We start from the raw sequence: 27,186 nt of genomic DNA, 5'->3' as shown, positions 1-27,186 counted from the left end.
GCACTGATATTAGTCAAGAAAATATGTAATGGCCCCAGGTCCTGATTACACCCCTGAGCCAACTCAGCTGCCTTTTATAACACCTGCAAGACCTGGGCTGGAGTGTACGGGATCGACCTTTCCCACCCAATCTCTTTTGGTCGCTCCTAAATCCCAGACCCAAAATGCACTGCACTAAATATCCTCTCAGTAACCTGTTGTTACTGGAGCACTCTATTCCGGGACCTCATCACTGAGACCAGTCACCTCGGTGACACATACCTGCCATCCAGGACTTTATCTAATGTTTCCCTATAGGACCCTAAAATTCATATTTCCTATGACAAAATTAAAGGCACAAAAAGTCTGAAGAAAACAAACTGATCTTATAAATGATAACTACCCACAGTTACAGCACATTCAAATATTTATTTGTGCCAGAAGATAGACTTAGTCAAAACATTCAGCTCAGTTCAGTGTTACTAAAACTAAAAAAGTTTCCTTTAAATTAAAGGTACATTAGGATAATTGCAAGATTTGGTCCACTAAGGTATGCAAACTGTGCATTGTGTGATTTAATAACACAACTTACACCTCCAGATATTTGATAATGAAATTTTAAACAAGGTACAAAATTATATATATTAAAATATAATCAATCCAAACATTGATCTCTACTGTTCAACCTGCACTAATAGTTTGGCTTCGCACATGTCATGAATGGTGTAGGGATTAATAAGAATCCAATACCAGGCTTGAGATTTAAATCTTCTCTGGAAACTCCTGGAGGCGGACAGAAAGTAAATGCTTGAAGAAGTCCAGTGAAAAACAGGAAAAGTTCCATCTTGGCCAAACTTTGCCCAGCACAAGCTCTTTTTCCTGTAGAAATGGGATTACTGATTTAATCATGTCATAGTAACATAGTAACATAGTAACATAGTTAGTAAGGCCGAAAAAAGACATTTGTCCATCCAGTTCAGCCTATATTCCATCATAATAAATACCCAGATCTACGTCCTTCTACAGAACCTAATAATTGTATGATACAATATTGTTCTGCTCCAGGAAGACATCCAGGCCATCATGTCATGATGAAATTATATCTTGATCATAACCATAACACAACACTCTCTCTTAAATGTTCCTGAGGCTCCTGGACAAAAGGTAGACCTCCAGGAAGCCACAAAAGCTTCATAGAACCCCCTGTAAAGCATTGTGGACTGAAGATTTTCTGTGCATGGTTCCGGGATTCTTTGTATCCAGACTAAGCCTTAGAGTTCATAGACTATTACAACAATGCTCCATCCTCCAAAAGGATGCCAATTCAGAACTGGTTCTTGAAAAGTGATGAAAACGTTGACCTTGCTTCTTTTCATTGCTCCAAATATGGCCAAAACCATTTAGAAATTAAAGCTGAACTTCATAAGTACTTGAGAACATGACGAAACTGCATATGCGGACTAGTGGTTCCTACTCTTCTAAGTGTATACATACTTGCAAGTGGAATTTTAAAGAATCATAATGTCAGTGGCACACCTTGGTTGTGGGGCATAAGTCTTGCAGCTGACTTTAAAGGGAACCTGTCACCCCCAAAATCGATGGTGAGGTAAGCTCACCGTCATCAGGGGCTTATCTACAGCATTCTATAATGATGTAGATAAGCCCTCGATGTATCCTGAAAGAGGAGAAAAAGACCTTAGATTATACTCACCCAGGGACGGTCCCGCTGCAGTCCGGGTCCGATGGGTGTCTCAGGTCCGTTCCAAGGCCCCCTATCTTCATTCCATGACGTCCTCTTCTGGTCTTCACGCCGCGGCACAGGCGTACTTTGTCTGCCCTTTTGAGGGCAGAGCAAAGTACTGCAGTGCGCAGATGCCGGGACAGGTCAAAGAGGCCAGGCGCCTTGGCACTGCAGTACTTTGCTCTGCCCTCAACAGGGCAGACAAAGCATGCCTGCACCACAGCCATGGCGTGAATACCAGAAGAGGATGCCATGGAATGAGAATGGGAGGCCCCGGACCGGACCTGAGACACCCATCGGACCCAGACCGCAGCGGGACCGCCCGTGGGTGAGTATAATCTAACATCTTTTTCTCCTCTTTACAGAATGCTGTAGATAAGCCCCTGATGACGGTGAGCTTACCTCACCATCGATTTTGGGGGTGACAGGTTCCCTTTAAGGGGGGCTAAATCCTTGGTCCAGGTATGTAGACAGAGGGATAGAGTGGCAAACTAAATTCTTGCCCCAAATGAAGCAAAACATAGTGAAGACTTCGGGAAATATACTCTAAGCTTTATTGCTGAAAAATTATAAAGTGACCATGATTTGCTGAGCATCTTAATAAGACCATACAACAGTTTTGAACTTTTTGAACTTTTTCAAGCACAAAATATAGGATTTTGAAAAACACATTATTTCTTAATAAAATATAGTCATTCTGTTAGGGAGTGTTTTGTCAGTTGAGTGACATGTAAAACGATTTTATTTAGCATCTTTATAGATCTTATTACTTACCTACTGAGAAAGGCATAAATGCATCATTTCGGACAAATTTCCCATTTTCATCTAAGAAATTATTGGGATCAAAATCATAGGGAGTTTTCCATTGAGTCTTGTCATAGAGAACTGATGTCAGAAATGGAATAACCTCTGTACCCTGTGAACAATAAGTCACCAAACATCATTTTTAATTATATAAATTTCCTTTCTAAAAATGTGAATTTATTGAAATGGCTGTGGACCCCATGGCAGTCCCTTTTAATTAATTGTGCAAAAGAAAAAAAATCTTTGAGCATAAGCACAATTTTTATAAACTCACTTTTGGGATCAGGTAACCCCGGAAATACACATCAGTTGGAGTTGAATGTGACAGGTTTAGTGGGGCAATATTTCCAAACCTTTGTATTTCATGTATTACTGCATCGGTATAAGGCATGTTCTTCCGATCTTCAACTGTCGGTAGCTGTCCTGGTTTAATATGTGTTTTAATTTCATCCTGTACTTTCTCTGTAAAGTAAAATAAAACATATATTTTGTTACTTTTTGTACGTGTACAGCAATGCCAATGCAATTAAAATTGCTAGATTATAAACTTTTACTACTACTTGTACTTCTTCTACCAGGGCCAGTTTAAGCAAGGATAGGCTGACAATATATTTAGTACATTGATATGCCTACATTCTTGTTAATTCTCATCTCTCCTGATCTCTTTTTCTGACTGTTGTAACTATGTACGTTTAATAAGTGTATATTAGTATATAGCAATAAGATTATGACTGAAGCAATCAATTATATACAATAGTTTAAAAAATAACAAAGGTAATCTAAATAAGTAAATTGTCTAAAATAAATTTAATTTTAATTGAATGTACTTAATAACTACTCACGTCCATCCATTATGAAAAGCATGAAATTCTTAATGAAGTACACTTATGTTAAGTTTATTTTTCTAATGATTTTACTTTTCCAGAATTTGGAATGAAATGAGAACTTGTACCACAGTTAGTAAAAAGTTCCAATCAGGTGATGGAGACAACAAAATATTTAAGTCTGTGAACAGTCTTTAGGGTACGGTTATGTAAATTATCAGTCCAGAGTAAGAAATCTTCAAAAAACAAAAGCACCTAGAGTGTAGGGCTAATGCCTGCATCCCCGCATGTGTCTCCTTCTCCCTCTATGCAGCTCAAGAGATAATTACCACCCCGGCCATGCGATGTTGTATTTGGCAAGGCATGCACCCTGCTTCCTGTTATCTGTGCACGCTGCATCGGTGACGGGCCTAGAGTGCATGCTGCTCTGTTCTTAAATGGTCAGCGCATAGCTCCAAAGATGCCCACAACCAATGGCTAAGAGGCATCCTGTATATAAGATGTGTCTAAACAATGTTGTTCCATTAGTGAGTTTGTTCTACTAGAGAGTTGTTAGGTCCCAGTCCCTGAACCAGATTCCCTGGAACTTGGGCTGCCAGGCCCTGAACCTGAATCCCTGGTCCTTGTTCAGCCAAGTCATGAACCCGAACCCCATGTCTATATGCAGCAAGGTCCTGAACCTGAACCCTTTGTCCTTGTGCGGCCAGATCCTAAACCTGAACTCTTGGTCCTTGAGCAATAAAGCTCCTCCATTGGAACCTGAGCCAGTTTCCGAGACCCATGTGTACCTATCCCTGTACTTCATGTTGTCCAGACTGTTATCCAAGTCTCCAAATCCAGCGCACTCTGTGATTATGTGTCAGTGTCTGTTCTGCCTGAGAATCCAGAAACGGTGTAGACTTAACAGAGCATGAGTCTGTTTCTGTGTCTTCAAATCTGACCCCAGGGGATAGCATCTTCTATGTACTCCATTAACTCCAGTAGTTGTGGTACCAGGGTCTGCCTAGGAGTGGTACCTGGTGACTACCTGCAGCTCAAGCCTGACTCCGCCATCAGGAGCTCCAGTGAAAACCAGGCATCCGCTTAGCTACGCCGCTCTAGGCAAGCCCGGCGCCATGGCACATTGGGTCTACCCATCATGTGCACCCCCACATGCATGACAGTTAGGAAGGTCAGTAATAGAGTAATATTTTTTATTGTATGACACTGAGGGATTTTGCACGTACTGAATCTTTACCTTCTGCACCTCCTCATCTGCCACAGTTTTTCCAAATAAATAATAGTGAAAGCTAAACGCCTCACTCTGCCAAAAATCACATTTCCCTACCGTGTAGGGTGGGTGGCAGCATCATGCTTCCAGAATGTTTCTATGCCAATTTTCCTAGAAACTTAGCAAATATAAAATATTCAATTAATGTAAAATAAGTGCACTGATATGACCTCAACCTAATTGATAATTTATAGATACACCTACAGTACAGTAGTACCTGTTTAAAAGAACTATCCAAAATTGTATTGTATTGCCATTATACAAGGAATATTATGGAACTTTAAATATGTAGTAGAAAATCTGGTCTGAAAAAAAGTGGTAGCCTTGTGAAAGAGGGGGTTGCCTAGTCTTTAGAAACTGTAATTGTTAATTTACAGCCTTATGTAACTGTAAAAAAAGGCAGTAAGAATTACTTTGAATCTCCGGATACTTCATCATCAGTAAAATTCCCCAGTGGAGCGTTGCAGCTGTAGTTTCAGTTCCAGCACTGAAAACATCCCGGACGCAAGTATGTAGATTTTTTTCATTAAAATATGTCTCAGCTTTTGATGATTCCTGAAAACACATAATAATCCCCATGGTAATCATTATAAGCAGCTGCTTCCAAGACAATTGCAGCCAATCTCTGTTTTTTATACGATAGGCACCTTACCTTTTGTTTAACTTTTTTTTTTTACCTGAAATAGTAGGTTTTCGAAGGAATGGTCTCATTAGTCTAGTTGCCTAAACTGCAATTGGACAAACTTGTGCGAGTCTCTCGCATCAATACCCGGCACTGCCGCCGGCACTCGGGACTGGAGTCTGCGGCTGCATGTATTTCTACCGGACCTGAGTGCCGGCGCCAGTGCCGGGTATTGATGCGAGAGACTCACGCAAGATTCTCGCATCACACTCGCAAGTGTGACCCCGGCCTAAGGTTCATCCTATAGTCTTAAAAATATTGTAGTTTGGTCTGTGGCTCCTCATCTTGAACAACCCTTGCAGTGCCCCAGAGATCAGTGCTCCTGCTCTCTGCATAAGTCTTAGAATGAATATTATTGTGTTGTTGCTGTAATATAATATTTTGAGCATTGACCAACTGGATAGTACAAGGCTCAGATGCTCCCAGTATTAGTAATATGCACCATATTAGAAAGTAACGCACCTGTTCCTGCTTCAGAAGATATGCATCGATATATCCGGTGACATCATTTGCATCTAAATCCAATCGTCGATTCATCGAACATTGTGAAATAAAATTCCTCAGATCTTGTATGATCTGCTGTACTTTCTTATGTAGGCCAAGGAGTGATCCGAGGAAGGGATAATAATTATACAGCTGTGGAAATCAACAATTCCTCTTTAGATGTTCGTGCAACAAAAAGTACAGACCAGTTCAATAAACGTTTAAATTGGGAGCAGCTCGGCCAGTCAGTGGTTAGCACTCCACCATTCATCACTAGAAACCTAGGTTAGAATCCAGTCAAACAGCAAAACACGGCAGAGGTTCTTACCTGCCTAGGCCTCCAAACAAATGCACTAACAGGATGCAGTGGACCGCTGGTAACCGGCAGCCTTCTTTGTTTAAAATGAGCGCGTTTAGGACCTGAGAATGACGTCGCGGTTTCTGATTGGTCACGTGCCGCTCATGTGACCGCCACGCGACCAATCAGAAGCCACGACATCATTCTCAGGTCCTAAATTCCTAGAATGAGGAGTTTAGGGCCGGAGAATGATGTCGCGGCTTGTGATTGGTCGCGTGGCGGTCACATGAGCAGAACGCGACCAATCAGAAGCCGTGACGTCATGGAAGTCCCTAAACGCGCTCATTTTAAACAAAGAAGGCTGCCGGTTACCCGCGGTGATGTCCAGGGGCCTCCGGAGAGGTGAATATATCAATATTTTTTACTTTAATTCTTTATTTTACACATTAATATGGATCCCGATACCGATTCCCGATATCACAAAAATATCGGAACTCGGTATCGGAATTCCGATAGCGCAAGTATCGGCCGATACCCAATACTTGCGGTATCAGAATGCTCAACACTAATGGAGACCCTACAGGCCTGTTCACTGTGTGCTTGGCTCATGTGTTGGTTTTAACTAGGGAGGTTCCCACCCTTCCTTGTGAGCCGTGCACATAAAAGGCGTTCTATGCTACGTGTCCACATTGGACTTTTCCTTTCTGAATCCTGCTCATACAGGTACTATACATATGACCAGGTTTTTAAATACAAATTTAAAAAACTGACCATCACTTTCAAACATAGAATAAGTGTGAACAGGTGCTGAACCTTGAGTCACCAACTCGTATACAGTCAAATAAATAAGGCTAAAACATGCAATCATGAAACATGAAAATTGAACTGCATTACTGCACTAGAAATATGAAAAAATTAGAGCGTTTAGCGCATAAATTGGCCTCCGAGATACCCGACGCGCGTTTCGCGTTAGCTTCCTCCTGGGGGCCGAATTGCGCGTCGGGGATCTCGGAGGCACAGCGTGCCACGCGGCATCACACTTTTGGAAGCGACACATTCAGTCAGGTAATATGTGTTTATGAGGGATCGTAACTTTATTATTTCTAAAACCGCATGATGCACACATCATGGTTAATAGTGCGGGGTTCTGTGATATTGTAGATCTTAGCTGCTATGGTTATTAGTCTTTTTGCCTATACCGCATATATTTTTGAGACACATATTTTGCTACAGAACATTAGATATGGAAATTTAAAAATGTGTATGCACTTTGCACTTTTAAAGTATAGCTTGTTTCCATGCAACAGGGAATTCCATTACAATTGTTTGAATATGTGTAGGTATTTATGATATCAGTATGACTTTGGAAATTCCCCTAGCTACTGTAGCATCCCAGTAGGTGCAGCTATGATGGTGGTATGATTTTGGAAAAAAAATGTTTCCTCAGCTAGTTTTCCATATCTTTTTTTAGCAATTAATTAAATGAGTATTTATATATCCTGTCTGCATTATACTTGAATTTTTTGATTGTATACACTTCAGCTGGCCCCGTGTAAAAGATTTATTTTTGGTTAGAGGCACTATTTTTATCTATTTGTATATGTATTTTACATGTGTTTAAATAAAGTTGTATCTTTTAATCAAAAAAATAAGAGACACTTTTTTTGACTGAATGTAGCTTAATAGCAATTTAGTCAGTATGTTTGAATAATGTAAAGGTGCCAACAATTTTGCCTTGCACATTTTGGGGGGGGGTTTGTGTAAAATGATGTCCAATTTGCCTCTGTCTTTTTTCACACAGGAAATAAACATGTGTATAACAAAACATGTGTAATTGAAATATTTTCTGGGAGAAATACTTCATTTTCTGGAGCAATTACAAGGGTGCTAACACTTTTGGTGAGCATCTGAGAAGGAGTGTTCTGCTCCGGTAGAGTAACCCACAAAATTTGAGAAAGGGGAAACAGAATACTAGTTGGAAAACCTTGGAAGACCTTGTTAGTTTGCTTGGTGTTTACTGGTACACTACTACTCCTCTCTTCCCTGGGTGAGGGAAGGGTACAGACTGAGAGCTGATTCAGGAGCTAAGGCAAGGTATGTGGCCCTGGCGTCTTCACCTTCAGAAGTAATCTGGGGAATAGGGTAAGCTAGGGTACCCCTAGCATTAGGGACAGGGAAGAAGACCGGGATACCCAACAAAAGAATCGTGACCCCATTATTCCTAAAGGTGATCCTCAAACTATTCTAGAATTCACTAAAATGTCAAGACATAAAATCTGACGGTTTTCTTACCATCACTTTGGGTGTACCGACAAGTTTGACACTTTCATCTAACAAGCTGATTAATTTTTGAAATGTTGGGTCATCGTAATCAAACCTTTTCCCAAAGATAATAGAGCAGATTACATTGGAAACTGCACTGTTTATCAGCATGTGAGTATTGAATGGTTTGCCTAGAAGAATAAAAAAAAGGGTTAAAATATAAATGAATTTCATAAATCAATTTGAAAAGACATTTGCAACCACAAAATTAAAACAATGTTCAGTAGATGACAGTAGATCACTGAATCAACCTTATACAATTTTAAACTTACAGCCAGAATGACAATTGAAATCCTAATGATATGTTGAGAAGCTGCAGATTAGTGTTGAGCCACCTCCCTAGTGTTCGGGTTCTATTCGGTTCATCGAACAGGGACATGTTCGACGAAATGTTCATCGAACGTTCGTCAAACCCAATTGAAACCAATGGCAGGCAAACACAAACACATACAAACACATTGAAAACACATAGAAAACACCTTAAGGTGTCCAAAAGGTGACAAACTGCTCAGAAGACACAACAAACACATGAAAAAGTCACAACTACATATAGTCATGCAAAAAGAAAAGAGGTGGAGGAGTAAAAGGAGGAGGAGACACAGATATAGGCATGTCATGCCCTTGTAAAATCAAGAAAGGCTGGAGTAAAAATCTAAACTCACTCTACCAACACCCAGATGTCTTGACAAAAAAAAGAAAAATCTTTAGGTAGAATGGTGGCGGGTCCATTCAGAACACTTTCCTTAGAAGACGTAGTGGTACCCCCATTGGGAGTTGTGCCAAAAAATGAACCCAATACATTCAGACTAATCCACCATTTGTCATATCCAAGGGGTAGTTCAGTAAACGACAACATCGACGTGGAACCAAGTACAGTACTATGTACTGTACCTCCTTTGACGAGGCAATCAGGCAGGTCAAGAAGTTGGTAAGGGGCACCCTAATGGCCAAAACAGACATTGAAGGGGCGTTCCGGTTACTACCTGTGCCTCCAAATAGTGTCCTCCCATTGGGCTGCTTCTGTGAAGGAGCATACTACATAGATCGCTGTTTGCCCATGGGGTGCTCCATATTCTGCTCACTATTTGAGGCGTTTAGTTGCTTCCTCGAATGTGTTGTCATGGACGTTTGTAAGGCAGCACATATTATCCATTACCTCTTATGCCTGGGCCCAAAAGATTCGCTACAGTGTGAAAACATGCGGCAGTCCACCTGTGAGAAGGAGAGAGCTAGAGGGAGAGTGGACAGCCCAGAGCTGAAGGGTTAGATTGAGAAAGAAAGAAGGCAGTGTAGCTTGCTTCATGGGTGGGGTACTCTGCTGACTAGCAGAAATTGCTACTAGACCCAAAAGGATTTCCTGGGCCAAATGCCATTAAAAAATAGTACTTATGTAAACAGGCGGTGTAGCTTGCTTTATGGGTGGGGTAAGCTGCTGAGTTGCACCAAATTCTATTAGGCCCAAAAGGATTTCCTGGGCTAGATGCCGTTACAAAATAGTAGTTAGGTAAACAGGCGGTGTAGCTTGCTTCATGGGTGGGGTACTCTGCTGAGTAGCACAAAATGCTATTTGGTACAAATCGATTTCCAGGGCTAGATGCAGTTAAAAATTAGTAATTAGATCAACAGGCGGTGTAGCTTGCTTCATGGGTGGGGTACGCTGCTGAGTATCACTAAATTCTACTAGGCCCAAAAGGATTTCCTGGGCTAGATGCTGTTACAAAATAGTAGTTAGGTAAACAGGTGGTGTAACTTGCTTCATGGGTGTGGGTGTGCTGCTGAGTATCACTAAATTCTACTAGGCCCAAAAGGATTTCCTGGGCCAGATGCCGTTAAAAATAGTACTTAGGTAAACAGGCGGTGGGTGGCTGGGCTACTCTGCTGACTAGCAGACACTGCTCCTAGGCCCTAAACTATTAACTGGATTAAATGCAGTGAAAATTGAGATACACAGGCTGTATAGTTTGTTACACAGGCGGCTACTCTGATGACGTGCAAACACTGCTCTTAGGCCCTAAACTATTAACTGGATTAGATGCAGTGAAAATTGAGATACACAGGCGGTATAATTAGCTTCACAGGCGGGCTACTCTGCTGACATGCAGACACTGCTCCTAGGCCCAAAACTATTAACTGGATTAGATGCAGTGAAAATAGAGATACACAGGCGGTGTAGTTAGTTTCACAGGCGGGCTACTCTGCTGACATGCAGACACTGCTCCTAGGCCCAAAACTATTAACTGGATTAGATGCAGTGAAAATAGAGATACACAGGCGGTGTAGTTAGTTTCACAGGCGGGCTACTCTGCTGACGTGCAGACACTGCTCCTAGGCCCAAAACTAATAACTGGGTTAGATGCAGTAAAAATTGAGATACGCAGGCGGTGTAGCTAGCTTCACAGGAGGGCTACTCAGATGACTATCAGACAATGCTACTAGCCCAAAAGGATTGGCTGAGCTAGATTACACCAAATGCTGTGACAAACACTTGCACAACACTGGCACAGACCTGCCTGGCAAACAGTGCTATGAACTGCTGTAACCTACCCTGAAAAGGGCTGATATTACAACTAGTCCCGACTCCTCCCGACTCCCTAAACCTATCTCTCTGAAAATTCGCTCCAAAAAACACTCTTAGTCTGTATAGCGCCCACAGCAGCAGCGGTGCCGTCTAACACTATGCTGCAGCAGTGAGGAAATGGCGGTGACAGGGCAAATGGCTGGTTCTTATAGAGCAAGGACATGTGACATACACAGCCAATGACACATGCCCTTGCTTGTGTGCATCGCATGCACATTGCTGTGTGTGTGTGCACTGCTGATAGGCTGAGAGACTGCACCGTCCCACTGTAAATGCGGGAAAGAAAAAAAAAAGGAGATCGGCGTTATTTCAGCACAGATCTATCCCCCGCCCACTATACACTGAAACAGTCTATTAACAATGATAAACAGTTTTAATGTGCAAATCAAGTCAGGCTTTTGGTGAACGAACAGTTATCGAACAGAAACTCGAACAGTCGAATTTTAAGCAAATTGTTCGGGTTCATCGAACGACTCGAACACCGCCAAAAACAGCTCGAATTTGAAATTGGCGAATAGTTCAACTTGAACACTGCTCATCTCTACTGCAGATGTTTTCCATGTGCAGAAAAATGTGATGCAAATTTCCAGCAAAAACTTGACAATTTGTGGCAAATCCTAAAATACGTAGTGGAAGAATCCGCTATATGTAAAACTCTTAGGAGTAGCATAGTACTTTGACTGCGGTGCGGATTGACAATTTGGATTTTGTAGACTGGATTGAAGAGAGAGATAGACAAGAAACTAAATTATATAAAAGTTATTAGATGTATGGGAAATATATATCTTACCATTCTGAGATTTAAAACTTTCTATAAGGGGCATTAATTCATCTTGAATTCTGGCTTCCACACTTTTCTTCCCCATTCCAAAGTCTCGGAGTGTTGATACTGTGAACCTCCTCATGGATTTCCATGTTTCTCCATTGGAAAATGTTATGCCTAAAACATAGTTATATAGGAAAAAGAATGAATTAGTCTTACTAAATAGAAAACAGGCTTGTAACCCAAACAATTCAATGAGTGGATTATTTAGAAGTTGATGGATGAGGACGAAGAAGCGAAGAAGGAAGAAAAATAGAATGAAGATGATAATGAGAAAACTGGAGATGAAAAAGGTGAAGGAAGAATAATGTAGATGATGAGAAGAAGGAAACAGAAGATGAATGATGTATAGAAGTAGAAGAAGATGAAGGTAAATGTAGATTAAAGCAAAAAAGAGGACTGCTGGCTACTTTGTAGGAATGAGCTTATCACATCCATCCCCTCCCATTTTTTTTTTGAGTTTTCCTTGTTCATGTTCACCCATGACTGAAAAAAGTTTAGGCTTTTGTTTCCCTGGATTAGTTCAATAAATATCAGCAGATTCATTTCAACATTTATTATTTTGTGCAAAATGTAATAAAATTTTTTCAAAATAAATAAAAGGATATAAAGGAAGTAGAATGATGATGATGTTGTGAAGTCAGAGTAAGAACAATGGAGAAGTATAGGAAGTATAGTCAATAACCACTACAACTTTCTGCAGTCATCGCCCAACTTCTAAGAATTAGCGTAGGTGTTAAACGTCTTCTTCAATTCATAACATTTGTCCATAAATTACATTTGTTTATGTTTTCAGTGAATCTTCAATTAAAAGAATCAGCTATAGCTGCTAGAGATGAGCAAGCTTGTTCGGAAAACGTTCGCCAATCTTAAATTCGGCACAAAAGTAGCACACTTGGATTCGTATTCACGGTCATGAGCATTTTTACTCAAAGTTGGCAAAATGTGGTCTGGTCACAAATGGGTAAATCATCACGTTTCCACTAATGCTTTTGTTATTACTTTGGCTAGGATAGTGGTGCTGTATGATGAGCGGGGGATGGTGGGACATGTTTGATGGGGGTGTGTGGAGAGGTTAGAGGAGCAGTGCGCTCTTTTTTTTTTTCTTTCTTAACTTAATGAGTGTTGATTCCGGCAGCCAATCAGGTCTCGGAAACCATCCACAATGTCATGACACAAGGTCTTCTGTGATTGGCTGCCAAAATTACATGTCCCTGGGAAAATAAAAATTGGACATTTTGTTCTGCTGGCGTCATTGTCTCAGTATTACAGTGCAGAGAGGTCGCTCCTGCGCTAGTGCTTCTGCTGAAAGTGAACTTGTCAGTTCACTAGATAGGATCCTGTCCAGTGTGAAATCAATCTTCCAGCATCAAAGTAGATTGTGGAAAAACTGTGTGGCAGTCTCCGGAGGCCCCATTTGCTAAATCGTTTGTGATAAAACTGTCTTTCAGTGGCAAATCAGATGGCCAGATTTCCACTTAAAAATTGTTAAGTAGTGTTGAGCATTCCGATACCGCAAGTATCGGGTATCGGCCGATATTTGCGGTATCGGAATTCCGATACCGAGTTCCGATATTTTTGTGATATCGGGAATCGGTATCGGGAGTAAGATTTATGTGTAAAATAAAGAATAAAAATAAAAAATATTGAAATACTTACCCTCTGACGCGCCCTGGTTGTCACCGCTGCAACCGCCATGCTTTCCTTGGTAGAATGAGCGCTTGAAGGACCTTTCGATGATGTTGCGGCTTGTGATTGGTCGCGGTAGCGTCATGTGACCGCTCACGCGACCAATCATAAGCCGCGACGTCATCGAAAGTCATTAACGCACTCATTCCTAAGAATGAGCGTGTTAAGGACCTTCGATGACGTCGCGGCTTGTTATTGGTCGCGTGAGCGGTCACATGACGCTACCGCGACCAATCACAAGCCGCGACGTAATCGAAAGGTCCTTCAAGCGCTCATTCTTAGGAAGGAAGGCTCCCGGTTACAACCAGGGTGCGTCCGAGGGTGAGTATAGCAATATATTTTATTTTTATTCTTTATTTTACACATGAATATGGATCCCAGGGCCTGAAGAAGAGTTTCCTCTCCTTCAGACCCTGGGAACCATTACAGGATACCTTCCGATATTTGTGTCCCATTGACTTGTATTGGTATCGGATATCGGTATTGGCGATATCCGATATTTTTCGGATATCGGCCGATACCATCCGATACCGATACTTTCAAATATCGGACGGTATCGCTCAACACTATTGTTAAGCCTAATAATAGGGTGCAGCCTGGAGGGCCAATTAGTTAATCCAAATTGTTTGTGATAAAACTGTGTTTCAGTGGCAAATCAGTTGGTCAGATTTCCACTTAAAAATTGTTAGGCCTAACAATGGGTTGCAGCATAGAGGGCCAATTAGCAGTTCCAAATTGTTTATGATAAAACTGTGTTTCAATGGAAAATCATTAGGTCTAATATGCAGGTGCAACCTAGACTGCCAATTACTTAATCCAAATCATATGTGATAAAACTGTGTTTCAGGGGCAAATGAGAAGGCCAGATTTCCACTTAAAAATCCTTAGGTATAACAGTGTTGTTCAGGCAAACTATCTAAGAAAATAAATAGTGATTATTTAGTGACAGATGACTGACAGCGTGGGCCTAAGGTTGTGAAACAGCAGGTTAGAAGAGGGGAAGGCTACTTACAACACGAGTGGGAAAAAGCAAGGTAATTGTGGAAGGGGGAATAGGCTTGGTATTTGACATGTATGTTGCTTAGGTGTTGTTAATGAAAACTCAACTGAACAAACACCGTTTCGTCCTATCCAAACACCACTGACAACATCTGATAGTGGACGGGTTGCTCAATTCCCTTTCTTTGGCAGCCGCACAGCGGTATCCCTTGTAGATGAGGCTCAGAAAGAGCATGTGCTACAGTGGATGGCAAGCGCTGCGTCAAGTGGTCTCTCCTCCTCTTCCTCCACCTTAACATCACATACAGTACAATCCTCAGAGGTGGCACCCTAATCATCCTTGTCTCCCCTCGCGTCAAAAAATTCCAAACACCCAACTGACTGTGGAGAACCACAGATGGGCCATTTTGCAGAGCTATTCACATATTCTGTTCCATAGGCATCAGAGGTCTGCTCCGAAGAATCACAGAAACCAGAGGAGGAAAGCATCTGCACTGATGCCCCAAATTTTTTCATCTTGGAGAACATTGAGGATGATGATGAGGTTGTAGATCCCACTTGATGTAAACCAATAGGTACAGAGCTGAGTAGCTCAGCAGAAGGGGTGGAGGAGGAGGAAGATGAGGAGGTTATGTTGCAGCTTCCCAAACAGACATGAAGTGATGGAACCACGAGAAGCACTGCATTCTCAGCCCCAACTCTGGCTGTAGCCAGCACTGGTAACCAGTGTGCAATTCTCAGGGGCGGCAAGGGTTGCTTAGCCTAGGCATTTTTTGAGACCGCAAAGGATGACCCAGCACACGTGTCAAATTTGCAAAAAAACCTCAGTAGTGGCAAAAATGCAATAATTTGACAACTACATGCATGAACTTGGCACATGTGCGTTCAACATCCCTTAGCATAGGAATCTCACTGCGCTAAAATGTGGACTAGTGGGCCAACCACCGGCCGTCCCAATAACCCCATTTGCTGCTTCTTCCTCCTCCATTACCATGCCAAGTCTTTTCACACAGGTCTCCCGCCGCAGAAATAACACTTGTTTACCCACTACAATCGGGGTGATTGAGAGCCCGTCAGCTGTTACAAAAGTTGAAATGACTTCTGCTTTCGTGTCACTTAGCACAACACATCTTTCTCAATCCACCATAACATCTCCGCCAGCACCACACTCACAGTCCAGCAGTTTATTCTTTTTTAAGTAATCCACCCTCTCTCAGCACAGCAGCCAGCCCTTGTGGTAGCGTGAAAGAATGTTTCCTCCTACATATGCCAAAGCTTAGAGCCATTCCGCCTACTGGATACAGATGGTTTCAGAAAGTAGATAGCCTTCGCAGTCCCACAGTACCAGTTGCCAAGTCACCATTATTTCTCTAAGAAATCTGTGTCTGCGCTACACCAGCATGTCGCCAACATCACCCATTGCCTGAAAAAATCTATTTCTGCCAGGGTGCATTTCATTACTGACACCTGGACAAGCAAACATGGGCAGGGATGCTACATCTCACTGACAGGGCATTGGGTGACTCTGGTGGCTGTGGGGGCAGGTGGGGAAGTGTTTGAATCCCCAAGGCTTGCGGGACAAACCTCTGTATCTAACACTTCTTCCACTGCTTCTGGCTCCTCCACCTGCTCTAGGGCCTCCATCTGTGCCCTCAACCTCTCCCTTAATAAAACACGCAATCCAACAGTACAGATAGAATATCCTCCATCTCTGTACAGCGCAGCCATGGCTCACTGCATTCAGGCAGTGTTTACATTAATATGCCTTGGGGATCGCAGTCACACAGCTCAAGAGTTATGGACACCTATCCAGGCTAAGTTAGAGCAATGGCTGTGTCCACTGAACCTGGAGCGAGGGAAGGCTGCGTGCAATAACGGTGCAAATTGGTGGCGGCCCTACACCCGGTCAACTTCACACATGTGCCTTGCATGGCTCACGTCATCATCCTGGTGGTACAGCAATTCCTCTGCCACTATCCCTGCCTGGATGCAATGTTACAGAAAGCAAGGTCACTGTATTTTCACTTCCAACGATCGCACCCCACAGGTCATCAACTTGCATTGCTACAGAGGTCTTTCGGCACACCGGTTAACCATTTGATTTGCGATTTTCCGACACGATGGAATTCCACATGTTGCAGTGACTGTGGCAGCAGCAACGAGCCCTGGTGCAGTATGTCCTTTTGCATAGTCTGGGCCAATGCAGTCCAGATGTGGTACAAATCACGCTTGTGGAGTGGGCACAGATGAGGTACCTCTGCACCCTTCTGCACAGTTTTGAAATTGCTACTAAGATGGTTAGCACCATCTTAGGTTTACTAAGAGTGGTTTACCCCAATACACCAGTATGGCACACAGTGTGCATCCCAGTTCTAAATGAGTCACCCCGGCAACGTCATGGCGTCATCACAAAAACATTAGTAGCAGCAGCAGTGTAAGTTGTATAAACAATTTCTGTGAGTCATTTCATGCATTTTTTAGACCAGCCCATGCACCAGCAGAACAGAGTACAAGTCTGACACATTGTGAATGACTGGAGAGGATGGTACAGGAGTATCTGGAGCTCAATATCAATTCCATCAAGGGGGGTTGGAAGCTTTTGCATTTTGGTCTTCAAAAATGGAAGAATGGCCTAAGCTTGCCTGTCACATCTTGGAGGTTTTGTCATGCCAGACAGCCAGTGTTCTGTCAGAACGACTCTTCAGCCCAGCTTGTGGAGTCCTGATGGAGAAGCGCATCCAGCTGTCTCATGAAAGTGTAGAACACCTAACGCTCATCAAACCGAACAATTCATGGATCTCCAATGAGTTTTGCACCCCAGTCGCAGACTGGGAAGACTAGGGGATGGTGTTGTTATCGCGTTATTGCAGTCTCTGCCTTCTTTGCAGTGTCTTCTGTGCCTGTTGTTGATACTGTTGCCTATGCAAACAATTTTATGAAATGTAGAGACTCCAAGTTGTGCCTCCATCTGGTGGGTTGTCTGTGGTGGTGTGTCAGAGGCCTATTATACTGTTTCTACTCTGTGGAAATTGATGCCACTTTAGTGGTGTATGACAATTATTTCTTGAAATGTGGAGACTCCAAGTTGGGTCTCTATTTTGTGGCTTGCCTGTAGTAGAAGGTGTGTCAGATGCCTTTTATACTGTTTCTACTCTGTAGAAAATAATGGCACTTTAGTGGTATGTGACAATTATTTTTTGAAATGTGGTGGGTTGCCTGTAGTGGAAGGTGTGTCAGAGGTCTATTATACTGTTTCTACTCTGTGGCAATTGATGCCACTTTAGTGGTGTATGACAGTTATTTTTCTGAAATGTGGAGACTCCAAGTTGGGTCTTTATTTGGTCGGTTGCCTGTAGTAGATGGTGTGTCAGAGGCCTGTTATATTGTTTCTAATCTGTTGAAATTGATGGCACTTTAGTGGTGTGTGACAATTATTATTTGAAATGTGGAGATTCGAAGTTGTGTCTCCATCTGGTTGGTTACCTGTAGTAGAAGGTGTGTCAGAGGCCTATTATACTGTTTCTACTCTGTGGAAATTCATGCCACTTTAGTGGTATGTGACAATTATTTTTTGAAATGTGGAAACTCCAAGTTGGGTCTCTATTTGGTGGGTTGCCTGTAAGTAGAAGGTGTGTCAGAGGCCATTTATACTGTTTCTATTCTATGGAAATTGATGCCACTTTAGTGGTGTGTGACAATTATTTGTTGAAATGTGGAGACTCGAAGTTGGGCCTCTATCTGGATGGTTGCCTGTGGTGTAAGGGGTGTCAGAGTCCTATTATACTGTTGCTACTCTGTGGAAGTTCATGCCACTTTAGTGGTGTGTGACAATTATTTTATGAAATGTGGAGACTCCAAGTTGGGTCTCTATCTGGTTGGTTACCTGTAGTAGAAGGTGTGTCAGAGGCCTATTATACTGTTTCTACTCTGTGGAAATTCATGCCACTTTAGTGGTATGTGACAATTATTTTATGAAATGTGGTGACTCCAAGTTGGGTCTCCATCTGATGGGTTTCCTGTAGTAGAAGGTGTGTCAGAGGCCTATTATATTGTTTCTCCTCTGTGGAAATTGATGCCACTTCAGTGGTGCATGACAGTTATATTTCGAAATGTAGAGTCTCCAAATTGGGTCTCCATCTGGTGGGTTGCCTGTGGTGTAAGGTGTGTCAGAGACCTATTATACTGTTTCTACTGTGAGGCAGTAAGGGGGATCATATGCGAGGTTTGAAATGTGTCCCCCAGGATGCAGAAGGAGTGTTATTAAACCCGCTGGACTGCCTCGTGTTCACAGCAGAACACCTGTGAATCACAAGGCAAAATAAAAGAAAGAGTGGATTGGGTCCAAGTAGCTGACCCAGTCAGATTTTTAGGAAAACCAGTCAAGGGTTTTTATTTTTAGAGGGATTTGCAGGTTTGGTAGTGGGGCAAATCCCTCTCTCTACTCCAGATTTGGGAAGTGGCTCTATGGCCAAGATTCCATTTAAAATCTGCCAGTTTGGCCTTGGGTGTGTCAGTTTGTAGTTTGCAAGCTGCAGAGCAGGAGGCTCAGTACAACCCAAGTCTGTGTGAAGCTAAAGAGCCAGTAACTTCAAGGTGGCTGACGCACCCAATACGCATGGCAGTGCCATTGTCCATGGCAACGGGTTTTGAACACGGAATGTATTTGTGGAAACCCGGCTGCGATCCAGAGGATATCACTCCTGTATATGAGTCTGAATACACTGCTTATGTTGAACTTTCTGTGGTCCCTGACTGTCTATCGCACTGCACCAACCCCGCTGCTCTACACTACTCTGCGGAAATTGATGCAATTTTAGTGATGTGTGACAATTATTTTTTGAAATATGGAGACTCGAAGTTGGGTCTCCATCTGGTGGGTTACCTGTGTAAGTAGGGCTCCCAGACAGGCAGGCCTGCACTTACCTTCCGTCAATTACCTGTGTTACTTTACTTACATTTTTCTACCAATATTTGTGTATGAGACTGATGTTTGTGCCAGCTGAGTGTGGCTGGAATATATATAAAATAAATTGGCAGTGTTGCATGAGGACTCAGGTCTCCCAGCTGAAGACTTACATTGCTCCCTTAACCACCAGATGCTCATTGAAACTTCAATTCCAAGCTATAAATGCTGGGCCAGACCCTGATACCTCATGCATGACCCATGGCTGACTGCTGCTGTGCCATTGTCAAATTTCTACTGTGGATCAATTCATGCCTCTTTTCATGGTTTCTGCTCCTAACTTTAGCTGTTTGGGAAGCTTTTTGTCACCCCTTAAGGTGTTGGCGAACATGTTCTACGAACATCTAAATGTTCAGCGAATCAAAACTAAGCTAGAAAGGGTTCACTCATCTCTAATGGTTACTGGACTTTATAGTATTCTGCTCCCCTAACAGATCACTGTTGTGGATTTTCGATTCATGGAATTCACAATATTAAAGTTCTTTAAATACCTAATCCATTAGAGAAAATCTCGAAGATTGGTGCAATCGCCCGTTCTCCAAAATCATCAGCTCGTGTAACAAGTGCTTCTTTTATAGTCTTATATCCAGCAAGTATCACCTTTTTCTGGGGTCCAAAATGTAAAGTAAATATTTCGCCATACTTCTCAGAAAGCTGCAAAATATTGTATTTTAGAGTTATATAAACATTTATTTGAATATTATTTCTGTAAAGGACAAAAAAATGATGTTCTAAACCACAATGTCACTCACACAGGGCCAATTAAGGTACATTTCCAACAAGCCACAGTTACTGTTGAGTCCATGTAGCTGGAGAAGGGTGAACGTGGGAGGCAGGACTGCACAGCTCCTGCCCATGAGAATACAAAGCATAGTGTATGGATACAATAGAGTGTCTATGACTTCCCGCGTATCCGCGGTCTATTCGGTGTGCTCTGCTGACTTCTCTGCGTAAAAAGTGCCTTCAAATGTAAAAAATGCATTATAATTTTAGTTACTCTTTGATGATTTCATATGTCCATGCCTTTCTCAAATGTTAACAATTAAAATGTACTTACATATCCTCTAATGAAATGGAAGACTACACTATTTCATGGCATTAAGCTGAACTAAAAGATCTGCCATTACTAGAGGAATTTTTTAATAGGTTTAATAGGGGCCCTCTGCTGTATATTTTAGCCCCCGTAGGAAGTGATATAATTTCATTAGAAAATCAATTTCCTATGGTCAATTTTCTCACTTCAACCCAATGGTGCAAGATATTTAATATTCAGTCACTACAAGACCATGACTCTGCACATGAAGCAAAACTGGTAAAACTGGTAAAAATGTGAAGCGTGGTGAGAAAGATCTCAACAAAACTCAGATCTCAACTATGAAAATTATTAAAGAGAATGCTCACTCAGAATAATCTGGTGCAGTCATCAATTGGCCCATGTAGATTTGGCTTTTTTCATCCATGGTGATCAACTGTTAATCTTGGGGAAAGTCAAAGAGCCCAAAAGCAATGCCCAACTTTACTAATGCGTCAATGGACCTCCCTCCTTATGTACCCGTGTGCCTTGTTATCTGCTCATGTTTAATGTATTTGTCTATATTTGCCTCATATTCACATGTAAAGCGCCATGGAATAAATGGCGCTATAAAAATGTATAATAATAATTAAAAATGGACAAAAATTTCTACAATAATTGTAATATTTGATAGAAAAACTCCCCAGAATACTGGAATCTGTTATAGCACCAGGAGGGAGAACCAACCCTATTATATTGGTCATAGTTTTGATATAAAATGATCAACGCTCTTGGAAATGTTATTGAAGTTACGTTTGGCCAAATATTAAATGCTATGGTATTTTTATTAATCCATTTTTTCTTCCCCTATTGTTTCATTAAAATAATAGGGCACTAAATGAGTAAATTAACACAGCTCCAGCAACATGACAAGTCTACGCGACTTCAAGGGTTTCTTGACTTTGAACAGTCCCTATTTTATTTGATGGTACCTTGACAATAATTTGATCACAAAATGTCCAGCTCCAATGGCCAGCTGTTATTCCAGGGAAAATATGACAGTAAGTATTCAATCTTTCTCCCTCGCCAGCACAAAAGAAATGTAGCATTATACAGTGTCCATTCACATCAGTGGTTTGTGTATAATGCAGTAAATGACAAGACCTCCAGACCTTTAATGCCCACCATGAATCCATTCATACCGGTCTCATTGACCAACCACCCCCAATTCCATTGCCCCAGCTAAATACTGTTGTACCCTCCTTGACCATATATTAAATACAGTATCCTACCTGCATCAGGGATTCGTAGGGCTTGTTCAGGTCCACCAAGTTGAGATTTCCAATGAAAGGGAGAGGCATAGGTCCAGGGGGCATCTTTGCTGTGCTCTTCTTAATTCCATTTATCCAATAGATGAATAGTGCAATGAAAATTGAAAAGTATACCAACACATCGGCTCTAGCCAAAAAGTAGGCATTAAAAGCCATAGCGACGTACTGGTAAGAGTCCAGTCTGATTGTACTGCTGATCTCATATTTATACACTTGGGCTTATTTTTCCTACATGTGTTAATCTTTACTAACCAGCAGATTGGCCAATTGCCATTTAACTTGGCCAGACAATCAGAGTTTAATATTTCACAATCTTTGCCCAATCTTGCTTTTACACATATTGCATCATGCACTTCAGCAAAATAAATGTTGGCCAAAATGTATTATAATGTGATATTGTATAGTAGGTTAAATGAATATGATTTTAAAATTTTACATTACCTGCTCTACAGTTGTACCACTTCCATGTTATAAAGTTCACATACTAATGTTTGAATTAATTTTTAGTTATAGTAGGATCAGGGCTGGGACAATGTGTTTTGGTGCCCTAGGCTGATGAAGTCAATGTTGAACCCACCCCAAGCAAAGGAATGTGTCAGAGACTAAGGTAATAGGACCTGTGAGGCAGTGACCCCTTTTACAGCTAGGGGGTGCTGTTTGTGCTCTCCAGAACGTGCACGGAGGTGTAGTGAGGCCATGAGGGGGTACTGCAGACACAGGAGTAGCTGTGATTAGAATGGTGAAGCAGTGACTGATTAAAAGCCCTGTAGTATAGGGAGAGGTGTGTCAGTGTTGGTCTTGGAAGACAGAGCAGTTGTCTGCAGAGCTCTTTCTGTGTGGAGCAACACAGGGGCAAGAGGAACCAAAGGGATTGACACCTCGCGTCTCGGGCTGTCTTGTGCGATCAGGAGGATACAGCGTGCTGTGCACTGCGTGAGTAAAGAGACTTTGTCCCGGCATGCAGTTGCCAAGGGAAACTGGACAAAGGGAAGTCCGGCCTGTTTAGGGACTGCAAACATAAAGCCGTGTACTATGTATTCTTATGGACTGTGTGAAGTAACACATTAACACTCCAGAATCCAGTACAAAACTACTACCCTCATCCACAAAGCACTCCATGGCTCAGCACCACCCTACATCTCCTCTCTGGTCTCAGACTACCACCCTACCCGTGCCCTCCGCTCCGCTAATGACCTCAGGTTAGCATCCTCAATAATCAGAACCTCCCACTCCCGTCTCCAAGACTTTACACGTGCTGCGCCGATTCTTTGGAATGCACTACCTAGGTTAATACGATTAATCCCCAATCCCCACAGTTTTAAGCGTGCCCTAAAAACTCATTTGTTCAGACTGGCTTACCTATTTAAAAAAAAAAAAAAAAAATCAGGTTCCTCGCATTATGTTCTCATTCACTTTATGCAGTTAATAGCCCTCTGTGTCTGTACTGCTACATACTTAGGCAGTTAACTGGTTCATGCAGCTTTACATGAACACCCGAGCCCTACACTATGGCTGGTCCGAATAACTATAGCAATTGTTACCATCCACCTCTCGTGTCTCCCCTTTTCCTCATAGTTTGTAAGCTCGCGAGCAGGGCCCTCATTCCTCCTGGTATCTGTTTTGAACTGTATTTCTGTTATGCTGTAATGTCTATTGTCTGTACAAGTCCCCTCTATAATTTGTAAAGCACTGCGGAATATGTTGGCGCTATATAAATAAAAATTATTATTATTATTATTATTATTATTATTATTAATGGAACGTTTTGTTTGAACTTGCTTGGATCACTGCCGTTTTCACTGCGTATAGTGATACCGCTGCATCACAGACCCCTAATGTACCCCCCTCCGATGGGTCAGAAAACCAGCTCCGACGACCATTTTCACTTGCATTTTGACCTTTTTCATTAAAAAAAATTAACCCCTTTACCCCACCCCCCCCCAAGGGTGGTTTGCACGTTATTGACCGGGCCAGTTTTTACAATTCTGACCACTATCCCTTTATTTGGTTATAACTCTGGAACGCTTCAACGGATCCCGGTGATTCTGACTTTGTTTTCTCGAGACATATTGTACTTCATGATAGTGATAAAATTTATTTGATATTACTTGCATTTATTTGTGAAAAGAACAGAAATTTGGTGAAAATTTCGCAATTTTCCAAATTTGAATTTTCATGCCCTTAAATCACAGAGATATGTTACTCAAAATACTTAATTAGTAACATTTCCCACATGTCTACTTTACATCAGCACAATTTTTGAACCAAAATTTTTTTTTGTTAGGGAGTTATAAGGGTTCAAAATTCACCAGTGGTTTCTCATTTTTACAACACCATTTTTTTTAGGGACCACATCACATTTGATATCACATTGAGGGGGTCTATATAATAGAAAATACCCAAAAGTGACACCATTCTAAAAACTGCACCCCTCAAGGTGCTCAAAGCCACATGTAAGAAGTTTATTAACCCTTCAGGCGCTTCACAGGAATTTTTGGAATGTTTAAAAAAAATGAACATTTAACTTTTTTTCACAAAAAAAAATTGGTTCAGATCCAATTTGTTTTATTTTACCAAGGGTAGCAGGAGAAATTGGACCACAAAAGTTGTTGTACAATTTATCCTCAGTACGCCAATACCCCATATGTGTGGGTAAACCACTGTTTGGGCGCATGGCAGAGCTCGGAAGGGAAGGAGCGCCATTTGACTTTTCAATGCAAAATTGTCTAGAATTGAGATAGGACGCCATGTCGCGTTTGGATAGTCTCTGATGTGCCTAAACAGTGTAAACCCCCTACAACTGACATCATTTGGGAAAGTAGACCCCCTAAGGAACATATCTAGATGAGTGGTGAGCACTTTGAACCCCCTAGTACTTCACAGAAGTTTATAATGTAGAGCCGTAAAAATAAAAAATCATATTTGTTTCACAAAAATCACATTTGGCATAAGTATTATATTCCAGCAGACATATAAATGGTATTGTAGTGCTGATGATGGTGTCATCAGCACTGGCCATGTTGCTGGCATATTCAAAGCAGTTCTACACAGCACACACATCCCGCATTGGTGGTAAAGTGGGTTTGTTCCGCTGAGCAACTCTCCCGTGTGTGCTGCAGCTGAAATTCTATTATTTCTTAAAGTCCAAGATTATTACCTCACATACAAATAAAGTGATGATCCCTTCAATATGAACCATAAACTAATAGAGATAACGAAGGAACTATGTGATCCAATCAAATACAATTTTATTATTATATCAAGATATAAAATATGCCATTACAAATAAACTTATATATAGATGAAGAATACATACAGGGTAGTACTAGCTATCCTAAAAAATCTAGAATGGTTGCAAATCATGGAAAGATATAGATCCATACATCAATGATATATTAAAAGCTCTAATACAACCCCTGGCAAAAATTATGTAATCACCGGCCTTGGAGGATGTTCATTCAGTTGTTTTTTTTTTTAAAAAAAGCAGATCACAGACATGGCACAAAACTAAAGTCATTTCAAATGACAACTTTCTGGCTTTAGGAAACACTAAAAGAAATAAGGAACAAAAAATGTGGTAGTCAGTATTTGTTACTTTTTTAGAAGAAGCAGAGGGAAAAAATTATGGACTCACTCAATTATGTGGGAAAATATTATGGAATCATGAAAAGCAAACAAACAAAAAAAAAACCACTCCAACACATCACTAGTATTTTGTTGCACCACCTCTGGCTTTTATAATAGCTTGCAGTCTCTGAGGCATGGACCTAATGAGTGTCCCACAGGACTCTTCATCAATCTGGCTCCAACTTTCTCTGATTGCTGTTGTCAGATCAGCTTTGCAGGTTTGATCTTTGTCATGGACCATTTTCTTCAACTTCCACCAAAGATTTTCAATTGGATTGAGATCCGGACTATTTGCAGGCCATGACATTGACCTTATGTGTCTTTTTTCAAGGAACGTTTGCACAGTTTTTGCTCTATGGCAGGATGCATTATCATCTTGAAAAATGATTTCATCATCCCTAAACATCCTTTCAATTGATGGGATCAGAAAAGTGTCCAAAATATCAACATAAACTTGTGCATTTATTGAAGATGTAATGACAGCCATCTCTCCAGTGCCTTTACCTGACATGCAGCCCCATACCATCAATGACGGTGGAAATCTGCATGTTCTCTTCAGGCAGTCATCTTTATAAATCTCATTGCAACGGCACCAAACAAACATTTCACCATCATCATCTTGCCCAATGCAGATTCGCGATTCATCACTGAATATGACTTTCATCCAGTCATCCACAGTCCACGATTGCTTTTCCTTAGCCCATTGTAACCTTGTTTTTTTCTGTTTAGGTGTTAATGATGGTTTTCGTTTAGCTTTTCTGTATGTAAATCCCATTTCCTTTAGGCGGTTTCTTACAGTTCGGTCACAGACGTTGACTCCAGTTTCCACCCATTCGTTCCTCATTTGTTCTGTTGTGCATTTCCTGTTTTGGAGACATATTGCTTTAAGTTTCCGGTCTTGACGCTTTGAGGTCTTTTCCTTGGTCTACCAGTATGTTTGCCTTTAACAACCTTCCCATGTTGTTTGTATTTGGTCCAGATTTTAGACACAGCTGACTGTGAACAACCAACATCTTTTGCAACATTGTGTGATGATTTACCCTTTTTTAAGAGTATGATAATCCTCTCCTTTGTTTCAATTGACATCTCTCATGTTGGAGCCATGATTCATGTTAGTCCACTTGGTGCAGCAGCTCTCCAAGGTGTGATCACTCCTTTTTAGATGCAGAATAACGAGCAGATCTAATTTGATGCTGGTGTTAGTTTAGGGAATTGAAATTTACAGGGTGATTCCATCATTTTTTCCCACGTAATTGAGTGAGTCCATAATTTTTCCCCTATGCTTGTTCTGAAAAAGTTACAAGTTCTTGATTTCTTTTAGTGTTTATTAAGGCCAGAAAGCTGTCATTTGAAATGACTGTAGTTTTGTGCCATGTCTATGATCTGCTTTTTTAAATAAAAAATAAACAACTGAATGAACATCCTCCAAGGCCGGTGATTCCATAATTTTGCCAGGGGTTGTAGCACTCCGTATGGAATATGGGGGTATTAGATATTAGTATTAACGGCAGTTTACCCTATATCATATTACCCATTAGATACAGAATAAACCAATATAAAAGGCTATATTGATGATAATGACATACAATTATACATCCATAATGGTAAGTTGGAAAACACATATATGCCCATTAAATGGAATGCATCAATAATGCAGGTATGGTACTCAACAATCTATTAAAGTGCAAATAGAATCCTGGTCAGAAATAATGTGCATCATTATAGAGCCCTCAATAGATATCATCATGGATTATCTGTAGT

The 27,186-nt window shown here is 41.3% G+C and overlaps 1 protein-coding gene across 1 annotated transcript; it reads right to left on the bottom strand.

The window, feature by feature from the left end:
- Positions 1–388: 388 nt before the first annotated feature.
- Positions 389–22,013, bottom strand: LOC138645948 (cytochrome P450 2K6-like). The gene is made up of 9 exons (XM_069735426.1): positions 21,760–22,013; positions 19,947–20,109; positions 11,772–11,921; positions 8,374–8,534; positions 5,763–5,936; positions 5,032–5,173; positions 2,799–2,986; positions 2,495–2,636; positions 389–858 (listed from the first exon to the last, which is right to left on the bottom strand). Exons 1-9 carry the CDS (start codon positions 21,952–21,954, stop codon positions 671–673), a joined length of 1,503 nt encoding a protein of 500 aa, XP_069591527.1. The 5' UTR covers positions 21,955–22,013; the 3' UTR covers positions 389–670.
- Between the last annotated feature and the right edge of the window lie 5,173 nt (positions 22,014–27,186).

The sequence above is a fragment of the Ranitomeya imitator genome, chromosome 7, assembly GCF_032444005.1.
Source record: "Ranitomeya imitator isolate aRanImi1 chromosome 7, aRanImi1.pri, whole genome shotgun sequence".
NCBI classification, from domain to species: Eukaryota; Metazoa; Chordata; class Amphibia; order Anura; family Dendrobatidae; genus Ranitomeya; species Ranitomeya imitator.
Note: the sequence above shows the minus strand (reverse complement) of the source record. Positions and strands in the feature narration are given on the sequence as shown.